Genomic DNA, 13,459 nt, shown 5'->3' with positions numbered 1-13,459 from the left:
GAGAAATCAAAGGAAAGCAGACAGAAACTAGACCTCACTAACTGTATCTTGTTTTGTACTTTGGAGCCATGTAAATGTTTTTAACAAAAGTTTTTAAAATTTAAGTAAAAATGATTAAAACAAATTAATATCCAAAAATAAAGCTAAAACATAAGTTGTTAGCATATCCATACAGGAATGAATTATATCAGATAACTGCATGTATTTTGACTTTGATACCATTTATTTTATAGAATATTTCTTTCTTTAAGTTTATCGGATGTTCCCTCATGATTACATTCAGTTTATATATATATCCCTGGCTGTAAAATAATATAAATGAAGTTAATACTTTCTTTGAGTATTCCATTCAGAGGCTAATATCATTTTAAAATTATATACAAAATAGTTCTAATAGGCAAAGTAACATTCTCATGCATAAAATTACTATTTGTTATACACCTACTGTGTGTCCTTTGCATGTTATTGTCAGAGTAGTTCTGTGTTATCTTATAAATGCCTTTTTTTACCTTACCATTATTATTATCTAATTCACCATTAAATACCTCCAGAAGATGCTTTAAGTTCTGTTGACTTGTATTCTAACTGGTTATTCAGTAAAAGGTATATTTTCTTTTGCTTGAATACTTTTTAAATAAACTGTATTTGTGTATGTGTGATGTCCTCTTTTTGTGCTGATTACAGATTGTGGGTAATGGACTACCATAAACTAATAGCCAAAGATGCCTATAACAGACATCTTGCAGACAATATGCAGACGTAATCTGCAGGGTTCCTCATTTATTATGAACTCATGTTCCATTAATATTTCTAGCTATGCAAGAAGAGGCCTTGAAGCTGGTGTTGCTGGCACTAGAAGATGGTTCTGCCCTCTCAAGGAAAGTTCTGGTACTTTTTGTTGTGCAAAGACTAGAACCAAGATTTCCTCAGGCGTCAAAAACAAGTATTGGTCATGTTGTGCAACTACTGTATCGAGCTTCTTGTTTTAAGGTAAGCAGTAAGCAACTATCTAAAGATAAGATGCCTATATGTGAGACAGAAGCTTCCTTGAATTTGTATTATCCAGTCTAGAAAGCCCAGAAATGCAGAATGCTTATGAGAGTTGAGAAGTTTTTTTTCCCTACTGCATTGATTGCATCTGTTATACCACCCAAAGGTAGTGCCTATTTTACTACCTTTTGGCAGAATAAGAGTGTATATATGAAGGTGTCAGTAATAGAATAGAACGTAAGAAAATAGTTAGGTAAACTTGACTCTTTTCAAATAAAAGTATGAAAGTGGATAGTAAAAGTTGTAGAAGCCTAATTCATTTACATTTATCATCTTAAAAGGGAGTCAGTAACTATATTGAAAACTTTGTAACCCATTATTTTTGTTATCTCATTCTCCATAGTGATTAAAGCCTTTAATCTGAAAATGGCCTATATGTTATCTTAGAGACAACAAGGAAGTGGAAAATTGAGGAGATTGCCCCACTCTGCGTTTAGGTGTTGTTTTTTGTTTTGTGGAAAGGGCAGAGAAGAACTCCAATGTATTTTAAAATGTAGTTTTATTGTCTAATAGGCCAGTGAGGGTGACAGGCAGGCTGAAGGCAGGCTGAGTCCTTGACGTTTCTATATGTTACAAGAGTGCAGGTTGCTGCTTGGGTCTTAAGAAAGGCCCAAGGACTTGGAAATAGAAAGGCCCATTGGTTTCTATGAAAGTGAAATATCAAAATTTGAAACCAAAGATTATTTAGGTTATTTTGCTGGGTTTATATCCCCAAGAATGAAAATAGTACAGACAGAAAAAAGTTTTCTTGGCAGACTGTTAGTTTGAGATAACAGATAATTGATGATGGAAATGTGTTCAAATGAATTCATTTAACTCCGATAATGGTTTGGACACTATCTGCCTCATACTCAATAGTGCTTGATTCATGTCCTTAGGGCAACAATTGAAATGAGTATCTGATTCCTCAAACATTGTGTTTTTGGCTAAGCAGATGAATTACAGAGATCATTTGTCCCCCTGAAGTGACTGAGTTCTCATACTCTCATATATCACCAATGTAATGATCATACTGATTTGTGGTTTATGATTGCTATACAGCCATAGCTGCTACTAATATCTGACATTTGAATGACATTAGTTTAGAAAGTAATTTCAAATTTATGCTCTGATTTTATCCTCACTGCCTTGTAGTTTAAAGTGTTAAAGCATAGTGTTTGGATGAATAAAAGGACATCATGCCAACATAACTGCCAAAATGCCTCACTCAGGTGGCATTTACTTTTAATAAACTGATAATTGTCCAATGTCTTTTCCTCATCTTTATAGGCTGGGACCTCAATTGTGTGGGTGCATAAAATATATTTTTTCATTAGGATCAGAATTGCCCTAACCAAAGTTACCTATAACAGATCATCAGTTTTATTAGTTTGTAAAGAGAAATGCAATTCATAAATGTCTTATATTCTCATGTTGGTTGATATTTTCCTATAAAAGAGTTCAATCCTTTGCTTGCTGACCATGGACTCAGAACAGGAGTTCATCATTCTAATGTTTAGTGCAGTAGTTCTCAACTAAAGTTACACATCAGAATTGCATATGGAGCTTTTAAAAGTATAGATTCCTGGGCTCTATCCCTAGGGATTCTAGTTGAGTATATCTGAAGTGTGACTTGAGCATTTACATATACTTTTTAATTATGTGGTCTTCCAGAGATTATGATTTCAGTAGGTCTGAGATTGTGTTTTCAAAGCTTCACAGATGATTTTGCTGCATGCTATTAGCACCAGACTTGTTTACCACTTATGTCCTTCTTCACTACTCAGACAGATAGATAGATAGATGCTTATGCTGCCCATGTCACCCTGTGTCCTATGTGGTTCTTTGGGTTTGTTTTCATATTTAGGTTGAAAATTCCTCCTTTTGTTTCCTCAGTGTTCCTTTAAGTAGGTTATGGTGAAATATAGGTTTTTGTGACCTTTAAGTTATACTCTTTCTTTTTTTTATTCTTGTGAGACAGGGTCTTGCTATGTTGCCCAGGCTAATCTTAAACTCCTGGGATCAAGCGATCCTCCCGCCTCAGATTCCCAAGTAGCTGGGACTACAGGCATGTGCCAGTGTGCCCAAGTTCTCTACTCTTTCTGAAATCATACCTAAGTTTGTGTTAATTATAATTTTGCATGTCTCCTCTTTCTTAAATCATATCTTAGGTTATGTTAATTAAAATTGTGCATGTCCCAAACTCTTCTGTAATGTATTTGTAGATTACCGAAGAGAATTAATTGTGACCTATTCACTTTCAGATGGTAACTTGATTTCCCCATCTTCATGATCTTGGGGGGGCATATTACTATTGTCTGATGTGCCAACAGCAGCAATAAAAACAACCAGTGAAATGGTTTGGGGATATTTTCTTTTACTGATGAGGAAACTAGGTTTTGAATACTTAGAATGACTTGTCCAATCTAAGTTTCAGAGCCTTTTATGTATTCTGAGTCCTAACCGGGTTTCCATTATCACTGTAGTCCTTAGCAAGTTTTAGTGGTTCAGGAATAAGAGTGTATCATTTATTGTGGAAACTATGTAGCCATATACCTGCATGTTTGAATTATTAGACAACTTTACTAGGACATGTGAAACTCTAACTTTTAAATTTGTGTTGTTTTTTTTTTTTGTCACTTAACTAGAGATTAAAGCTATATAAATACCCTAATGTCTGTGGTGGCAGAAAATTTCTTAATCATCACGTGGTAATGCTGATATATGCCTACCCATTGACTGGATTTCTTGTTATCTTTATCTATGCTCTACTGCTACCAAAGTGATGTTTTTTAAAACACAAATCTGATCATGTCATTCCTCTGCTTAAAAGTCCTCAATGGCTTCACATTTCCTTCAGGATAGTATCCAGATTTCTTACCATTGTATGTAAGGCCCTCTGTGATTTTTTTCCTGGCCTATATTTTAGCCTTTAACTCTATGTGCTCTATTCTTTCATGTTTCTATTTCCACCACTTGCTTCTCTTTTTAGAATTCTATTCCTCACCCTTCCTTGCCTGGGAAACTCTTGTTTATTCTTTAAGACTCAGTTCATATAGCTTTCAGCTGGGAGAATCCTTTTTTGAAATCCCTTTCTTATCCTTACCAGTCAGATTTAATTGCCTTTGCTCTAAGTTACCGTAGAGTCTTATAATAGCACTTTTACTGTAATTTTCTGTTTATAAGTTTCTCTTTCCTAAAAGCTGTTGAACCCATTGAAGACAAGGACTATGTATTTAGTTTTATAAGTTCTGTTTTGTTCCAAAAAGGATTTGTGGTGAGGGCGTTATCTTATTACCTTAATCTTGTGGTGTCTGATATGTAGTAGGTGTCGTCCTACCCCCAAAAGAATAAATGAATTGGTTGAGGGGAAGAAGAGCAGACCAATTCTGATGAATTTTTTTTTTTTCTTTTCATTTTTCAGGTTACCAAAAGGGATGAAGACTCTTCCCTGATGCAGCTAAAGGAGGAATTTCGGAGTTATGAGGCATTACGCAGAGAACATGATGCCCAAATTGTTCATATTGCTATGGAAGCAGGACTCCGTATTTCACCTGAGCAATGGTCTTCACTTTTATATGGTGACTTGGCTCATAAGTCACACATGCAGTCTATCATTGATAAGGTTTGTGAAATTAGACATGCTAATTTTATAATTCAGCTGTTACTTTGAAGAGTATTAGGACATTCTAAAGAAACTAGAAACAGTTGGAGATTCCTGTGTTTTAAGTATCAGACTCTTATAAATTACCTTTTATTCTTTGTATCAATTATTTTGATTTTCAACATAAACTAAAGGATGCAATAAGGAAGCAAATACAAGATATTAGCATAAAAGCAGCTAGGCTTACAAAGTCTCAAGCTTGTCTACGTTCCAGCCCCAGAGAGCTAATACAGCTTGTAAATAAGTTTTCTAAGTGTCTAATGATGAATTTCATAGGGCAGATTCTGAGGTGAAAATGTAATTCATCGTTGATACCCCTACAATGGAATCTGAAGACACTTGAAAACCTAGTAAATATGTTAACTGATTGAAAACATTTGATTATAGATGTGCTGTAAAAACCATTCTCTTTTCTGTTTGTTAGCTGCAGTCTCCAGAATCATTTGCAAAGAGTGTCCAGGAATTGACAATTGTTTTGCAACGAACAGGTGACCCAGCTAACTTAAATAGACTGAGGCCTCATTTAGAGCTTCTTGCAAACATAGACCCTAATCCAGGTATGTGGAAATATGCTGAATTGCTTATCCGTTTTCTACCTTTGAAGTAAATGACACAAGAGAATTACTGCTAACATTCTTAACCTCTTTCCCCATCCTCCTGGTGGCTTATTTTAGATGCTGTTTCACCAACTTGGGAGCAGCTAGAAAATGCAATGGTAGCTGTTAAAACAGTGGTTCATGGCCTTGTGGACTTCATACAAAATTATAGCAGAAAAGGTCATGAGACACCTCAGGTAAGTACATTTATTACACTTCTGACCGCTGTTATCTCTAGTACAGTTTCATCCTAAATATCTTATCGAGTTGTTTGGTTGGGCTCCTTATGTGACTCTAGTCTCTCATAAATTTTTATTGTCTGTTCTTTTGGGAAAAGCTCAGTTTTTAATGTACCTAATAAGCATTTCATAGCATAGTAAGAGTTTTGAGGGTATCTTGAATATGATGAGTTCACTTATAAAATGTTTTTGACCAAGCATAGATCATTGATTCCTTCCAAACATTTTGTCTAATTCATTTCTACTGTGGGAAATTTTCACTTTTTTCTCCATTGCTGTCACCCAAATGAATTTTTGTTTGTAAATGTATGGAATTTGAATTTTCAAGATATTTTCAATGTACTTTAGAAGTTAAGATATTAATATCCTTTATTTTGTAATAATTTCCATTTATTGGTTACTGTGGAACAGTCCCTATGTTCAATATTTTTACATATATTATTTCTAGTCATGACAGCCACTTGCAAGGTAATTGCTGTTCCTAAGCTGAAATTTAAAGAGGTTAAACAACATATCTAAGGTTATTGTGTCAATAAATGACAGAGCTAGGATCCAGTCTGAGATCTTTCTGGACTCTTCTATCCTTATTCTATTAGAGGACATTATAATTTCAAATATTAACTGAAAGATGAATGTTTTCATCTTGTTAGGGTCATAAAAATATGAATGACATCTTAGATTTTAATGGAAATTATAGCAGTCATGATGAATTTTTAATATTCTGCATCATTGTTTGTGTGAACTTAAATAGCTTAAGCCTAGGAAGAGAGTTGTACCCTCAAGTTGACAATTAGACAAATGAATTAGTAATTTTTCACTTTCAGGGAAAATTGTATTTTCCTGAGAAAGTGAGTGGACAAAGCTTATGGCTTTTTTTTTTAATGCTTTTTAAAATTGTTTGTTTGATTTTGGTATCAGACTTTTTAAGGCAGCAATAAATTGATGAGAAAATCTTTTTGTGGGCCTTCTGTTGACTGACAAATAAATGGGCTTAACATTCGAACCAATTTCAGATAATCTTCAGAAGGATTCTCTAAAATGCCAACTCAGGGTTATGCTGCATAACTCACAACAGGAAACACTGGAATGGTAGTTGTTTCAGCACAAGAATTACTTGTCTAATGTAAAAAAGAATTAAAGGTATAATCATAAAGTCCTGAAGTCCCAAGAGTGAATAACAACTGGAATCTTCACATTTCCACACATTGAATGTTTTACTTTTTGTAGCCTCAGCCAAACAGCAAGTACAAAACTAGCATGTGCCGAGATCTGCGACAGCAAGGAGGGTGTCCACGAGGAACAAATTGTACATTTGCCCATTCTCAGGAAGAGCTTGAAAAGTAAGTTTTGAGGATCCTTTCATATGGATTTAATTTTTAGTTGTTAAAGAAGTGTCATATACAGTCCTAAAGTTTGTGATGAGTTTCAAAATTGCAAGTAAGTTCACGTTGTAGAGTTTTTTAAATTGCAAAATAATCTTTTCTTTTAAAACCATAAGAAGATTAATCTAGGTGCAAGATTAACATGATAAGTGAGTTAGAACCTTATTCAAGGGTCATCTTTTGAGACATTGTATAGCTAGAGTCCATGTTTCTGCTCAGCACCTGTGCAGAATGAAAATACCCCTATGTGCAGTCAGGTTCATTTAAACATCACTGTAGAGTTTCAGGCAAAATGGTAAAGTATATATATTTTCTTTTTATAGCTTTTGATTTTTTTTTTTTTTTTTTTGAGACAGAGTCTCACTCTGTTGCCCAGGCTAGAGTGAGTGCCGTGGCGTTAGTCTAGCTCACAGCAACCTCAAACTCCTGAGCTCAAGCGATCCTCCTGCCTCAGCCTCCCGAGTAGCTGGGACTACAGGCATGCACCACCATGCCCGGCTAATTTTTTTTTTTCTATATATATTTTTAGCTGTCCATATAATTTCTTTCTATTTTTAGTAGAGATGGGGACTCGCTCTTGCTCAGGCTGGTCTCGAACTCCTGAGCTCAAACAATCCACCCGCCTCAGCCTCCCAGAGTGCTAGGATTACAGGCATGAGCCACCGCGCCCGGCCTTGATATTTTTTTAAATTAAAAAAAATTTTTTTTTAAATAGGGCCAGGGTCTTACTTTGTTTCCCAGGGTGGTCTTGAACTCCTGGGCTTAAGTGATCCTCCTGCCTTGGTCTTCCAAAGTGTTGGGATTACAGGTGTGAGCCACCATGCCTGGTTGCTTTTGGTATTTTTGACATTCTTTTTTCTGTGTCATCTTTTGTCTTTCACTTCTCCTGTGGGTAACCCCTTTTTCTATATCCATTTACCCCAGACATAAAAGATGTGTGATAATATGTATTATCCAAGTTTTGTTGTTGAACCAAAACTTTCATTATCAAGACCTCACCAAAAATTCATCCCTGCCTTTCTTACTGAATAACTGACCTGTGTATCAACTCTTGTTGTACATCTCCATTTTGCTTTTAGACATCTTAAACTCAAACTGAGCTAATTTTCTCCTTCCGTACTTCCTCCTTGACCTTCCATTCTACTCTCTCCTTGTACTCTGTTTAGCCATCCAGCCAGTTATATATGCTGTGTTATAGAAATCTTCTTTGTCAGCTGTACTTCCTTCAGCTTTTCCTGTTTAATCAGTACTCAAGTTCTGCCAGTTCAGCTTCCCGTCTATTTCTCAACTTTCTTCTTTTTTCCATCCTTCTAGTCTAAGCTATCATCCGCTTTTCTTGATCCACAGTTGCCTCCTAACTAGTCGTCTTACATCCACTGTTGCTCACCCCTTCTTCCGTTATTTCTTACAAAACAGAAGTCTTTTAAAAGCACAGATCTACTTATGTCACTCCTTTGCACCTAAACATTTGGTAGTTTCTCATTGCCTTGTGGATAAAGATATAAAATCTGTGTGGTGGTCTGTAAGACCCTGTGTCTAACCTTTGCCTGCCTTTCTAATGTCATCTCACAACACTCTCTCATTATACTCTATATTCAAGCCACACTGAACTTCATTCACTTCCAGGAATGCACTGTGCTCCTTCCCATTCAAGTCTTTTACATATGCTGTTCCTTCTAGCCTTGCCTTTGAGACCTTTCCTTTATACAGCTCGTCCTTCACTTTTTCAGAGATTCCCCTCCCCCACCCCCACCCCTTACTTCAAACTAGCCAGCTTTCTCTTTGTCACACTTACCACAATTATAATGAATTAAGGGTCCGTTTTAGAAGTTGCCTAACTTTTCTGTAAAGTCCAGAGAGTAAATATTTTAGGCTTTGTGGATTATGCAATCTCTGTTATAGCCACTCAATTCTGCCACTATAGCAAAAACGTAGCCATAGAAAAATGGCTGTAAACTTTATTTACAAAAACAATTGATAAAAACTATGGCCCCTGATCTATCTATTAAATGTTTGTCTACCTCACTTAAGTGTAAGCGCTGTGGACTGTATCTGTCTTGTTTATTGTTGTCGCCTTTTCCTTGGTGGCTGGCACTGGGCCCTGCATATAATGACCTCTACAGCAGCAATAGTGTGATAGAAGATATATGTGTGTGCAGTAAAAAGAGTAGAAACATGCTTCTCTTCTCAATTTTTCCCTCTGCTTGAAGAGCCTAGAGAGGCTACAGGAGTCCTAAGAAAAAAAGATGGTGTTTGCACCCAGTATAATGCTACATACAGAATTTCACATCAGGATAATTTTTGAGACTCTAAGGGATATATTCAGCTTGTCCATACCTGAAATAGAGCTTTTTAGAGGACCTTGCTTAGGAGCAATTAGACTAAAAACAGAGAAGAAACTGGTTTCATTGCCATTCCACACTCAACTGGTAACCTAGCTAAAAAATCCTCTCTCTTATATCTTCAAGCTGACTTCTTATCTGTAGTACTACCTACTTCAGAACTTTATTGTAGTAGTAAAATAATAGTAGTCGAATTAATTAGTCACATTGTGTGCCTGGTACCATTTCAGTGTTTCACATGTTAACTCAATTTATCCATTTTACTGCTTCAGTGACTTTTTTTTTTTTGGATAGAATCTTGCTCTCTTGCCCAGGATAAAGTACAGTGGCATCATCATAGCTCACTGCGGCCTCAAACTCCTGGGCTCAACCAATCCTCCCACCTCAGCCTCCTGAGTAGCTGGGACTACAGACGCATACCACCACGCCTATTTTTTAAAAATATTTTTTGTAGAGACAGGGTCTCACTTTCTTGTACAGGCTGGTCTTGAACTGTGGGCCTCAAGCAGTCCTCCCACCTTGGCCTTCAGTGGCTTCTTACCCAGTATCTCCTTGTGTCTCAACCTGTCTTTTCCATTTCCACTGAGATTTTCTTTCTAAAATGTGTGTCTAAGTATGTCTGTCTTCTTTAAAATCTTAATTAGTTCCTCAGTACATCTTAAAGGTACATTCACTTAATCACTGTTGACTACTGTATAAGTTTTTTTTTTTTTTTTTTTTTTTTGGAGACTGGGTCTTGCTCTGTTGCCTGGCTAGAGTGCAGTTGGTATCATCATAGCCCACTGCAACCTCAAACTCCTGGGCTCAAGCAATCCTCCTGCCTCAGCCTCTCAAGTAACTAGGACTACAGGCACATACCTGGCTAATTTTTCTATATTTTGTAGAGATGGCATCTCATATTGCTCAGGCTTATCTCAATCTCTCAAGGCGGTCTCAAGTGATCCGCCTGCCTTGGCCTCCAAAAGTGCCAGGATTACAGGCGTGAGCCACTGTACCGCCGTGTATAGGTTTCCTTTACTCTTCTTTTCCCTTGCATATGTTGTTCACTCCATATCATATGTTTTTCTCTCTCTTCTCTATCTGGAGAGCTATTTCTAATCATACTCAGGTATTGTCTTCCTTCTCCAGACTTCCCTGACTTCCTAAGGCACTGTTACTTGCTTCCTTCACTATGCTGCCATTGTAGTTTATACACAGTAATTATAACTGGTAGTTACAAGATTATAGTATCACAGTTGCTTATTTACATGTGCATTTTTACTGGACTTCATTTATCCGATGGATTATTCATCTCTGTATTTCCCGCATCTAGAAAATACCTGATAATGTAAACTCAAGATGTTTATGTTGAAAGAACAAATACCCTGCAGTTTTTGTTTCTTATTTCCAACCAGCTTTATACTGTCTATTGCTGTTAAAACAAACAAATGGATGATGCAGGGGATTGGAGAAGTAGATGATGTCACTGTCCTCTTGGTTTAAAAAATACGTGTTGCAATCTCACTCTGAGCTTTCGAGGATAGGCCCTCAGTTCACCTAACACACCAGAAACTCATCAATTGTTTGTTCAACTTAAATAAATTAATTTTACCCATATTTGCTTTCTCTGCTATACATCCCTAACCAAATAAAATGTAGATGCTCAACAATCTCTACTTAGAATAAATACCTATTTATTATATGTAAATATAGAATAAATATTATATAAATATTTATGTGGGTATATTTTAGAACTAGGATATTGGGATCACCTTCCTAAGAATTGCTGCATTCTGGAGAGTGTCAAAAGCCTGGGATCAACCAGCTCAACAAATATTTATAAAAGATTATTATGTGCTTAGGTACTTGCCAAGATGCTTCATGTGGAGAAAGAGGAACAGTAAACACATAAATAAGCAAATTCAGTGGTTTGGTGGGCCATGGCAAGAAATTTGGATTTTATTCTGGTTGCAATAGGAAGCCATTTTAGGCTTTTATTCAAATTGAACGATGAGATTTTAATTTTCTGAGGCATGTCAGAAGACGAATTAAACAGCCACAGTGGTCCAGGTGCAAGATTGGTAGCTTGGTCCTAGGACTATAGCAATGGAAATGATGAAAGGTCATCATATTTAGAACATATTTTGAAAGTAGAGCAGACAAGATGGACAGGTTGAATGTAGGCTATAAAGAAAAGAAAGGAATCAAGTATGACTCCAAGGTTTGGAGGCTGCAAAGCTGAGTGATGTCTATTACTGAGATGGGAAATGCTTGGTGGCAGATGATAAGTTCTCTTGGCCACATGAAGTTTGAAGTTTACTCCACATTCATGCAACAAATATTTTATTTATTTATTTATTTATTTTATTTATTTTTTTTTTTGAGACAAAGTCTTACTCTGTTGCCCGGGCTAGAGTGCTGTGGCATCAGTCTAGCTCACAGCAACCTAAAACTCCTGGGCTCAAGCAATCCTTCTGCCTCAGCCTCCCAAGTAGCTGGGACTATAGGCATGCGCCACCACGCCCGGCTAATTTTTTCTATATATTTTTAGTCGTCCAGATAATTTCTTTCTATGTTTTTAGTAGAGACAGGGTCTCGATCTTGGTCAGGCTGGTCTCAAACTCAAATAATCGGCCCACCTTGGCCTCCCAGAGTGCTAGGATTACAGGCTTGAGCCACCACGCCCAGCTGGTGCAACAAATATTAATTGGATACCTAATCTGCGTTAGGCACTGTATTATTTGCTAAATAAAGAGAGGTGCATAGAAAGGCAAAATCCTTGTCCTCATGACTCTTACATTGTAGCAGAGGAGACAGACATAAAGCAAATAAATAGAAAGGAAAGCATAATGTATGGTAGTGATTGGTGCTATAAAAAAAATAACAAAATAATGAGAAAAAATGATTGGGGGAGGAAAGGTCTTTTAGATAGAATAGTCCAGGAAAGGCTTTCAGAGGATGTAACATTTAAACAGATACCTGAATGAAGGGAAGGTATACACAAGAGAAAAAGAGATAATTACATGAGTGAAGTCTTCAAGGAAGGCAAATGGGCTTGTGAAGTGGGGCATAGGTGGAGATACTGGCCTTAGTTAGGAACAGGAACTCTTGGTCCCTCCTCTTAGAAGGATTGTGTGGTTACAAATGCAGGAAGGTTAGTGGAATTAGTGGTGGAAAGTAATTCTCTGGTTTCATCTATTTTCTCTGTTACGAGGGAGTATCATCAACTGTGGAGGCGGGGAAAGGATGTTAGCAGATGGGAAAATGAACGTAATCAAGAAGTGTATTAATGAATTGCTTGGCCATTTTAAATAATTGTTTATAATTTTGAAGGTAGTCTAGACAGCATGGTTGCATAATTTTTCTCTAGCTACCTTTAGCTGCTTGGGAACAGGCACAAATAAATGTAGATAGAACTGGATTGTGGTTTTACCAAATGAGTTCTACAAGAGGTCGTGGGCCAAGGGAGTTAAAGGGAGGGATTAATGGTAGATAGTGGATTGCAGGATGGGTAAGAAGGGAGTGAATACTTGAGGGAGCTCATGGATGATTTAAAAAGAATAGGGAAAGCCAGGTGTAATAGTGTGTACACCTGTAGTCCTAGCTCCTCGGGAGGCAGAGGCTGAGCAATGCTTGAGCCCAGGAGTTTGAGGCCAGCCTGGGCAAAATAACAAGAACCCATCTCCTAAAAAAAAAGAAAGAAAGAAAGAAAGAAAAAAGAATAGGAGGTAATTGGGTTTTTCAAGTGTGAGGTCCAGATTCTAAGTCTAAGCCTTTAGCTGGCCAGATGCTAGGAGTCCAGTGTGTATCCCTACTTGTCACTTTACCTCACTTGGTTAAGGTTTTAATTCTCCTGACTCCTCTCTTTTGAGAGGCTCACAGTCAAAACTTTATTTTTTGCTTGCTAGAGCAACCTTAAGGATATTTGAGATTTATTCTTTGAGAAAGGAAAACAGGGAGCAGCTGGGCATTTTGTATAAGAACTTTGAAGAAAAGAATGACGAGTAGACTTCATACAGCAAACTGAGGAAAGTACAGGGATCTTTGGGCCCCAGCATGCCACCAAACTGCCTTCATAAAATATATGTCTGTAAAGATATATACCTATTATGTACCCATAATAATTAAAAATAAAAATTTTTTAAAAAATACAGGTCTGCTCATGCCCCTCATTCTTAAAGAAGTAATCAATGGCTCCATTGTCTACAAGATGCCATGGGTAAACTGG

At 36.8% G+C, this 13,459-nt stretch overlaps 1 protein-coding gene and 1 non-coding gene across 3 annotated transcripts in view; both read left to right on the top strand.

Annotated features, from left to right (window-relative positions):
• RC3H2 (ring finger and CCCH-type domains 2) overlaps positions 1-13,459 on the top strand; it is a 44,591-nt gene that overhangs the window by 14,976 nt on the left and 16,156 nt on the right. For both annotated transcript variants that reach the window (XM_069476752.1, XM_069476751.1), the window contains exons 5-9: positions 815-990; positions 4,454-4,654; positions 5,118-5,250; positions 5,368-5,486; positions 6,756-6,868. In XM_069476752.1, coding sequence (XP_069332853.1) covers positions 815-990; positions 4,454-4,654; positions 5,118-5,250; positions 5,368-5,486; positions 6,756-6,868 — 742 coding nt within the window. The remainder of the gene's footprint in view (positions 1-814; positions 991-4,453; positions 4,655-5,117; positions 5,251-5,367; positions 5,487-6,755; positions 6,869-13,459) is intronic.
• Positions 4,932-5,042, top strand: LOC138389017 (small nucleolar RNA SNORD90). Its single transcript, XR_011234461.1, has one exon. It is a non-coding gene; the product is annotated as a small nucleolar RNA SNORD90 (small nucleolar RNA).

The sequence above is a fragment of the Eulemur rufifrons genome, chromosome 7, assembly GCF_041146395.1.
Source record: "Eulemur rufifrons isolate Redbay chromosome 7, OSU_ERuf_1, whole genome shotgun sequence".
Classification (NCBI taxonomy): Eukaryota; Metazoa; Chordata; class Mammalia; order Primates; family Lemuridae; genus Eulemur; species Eulemur rufifrons.
This window is presented reverse-complemented; position numbering and strand designations above follow the sequence as displayed.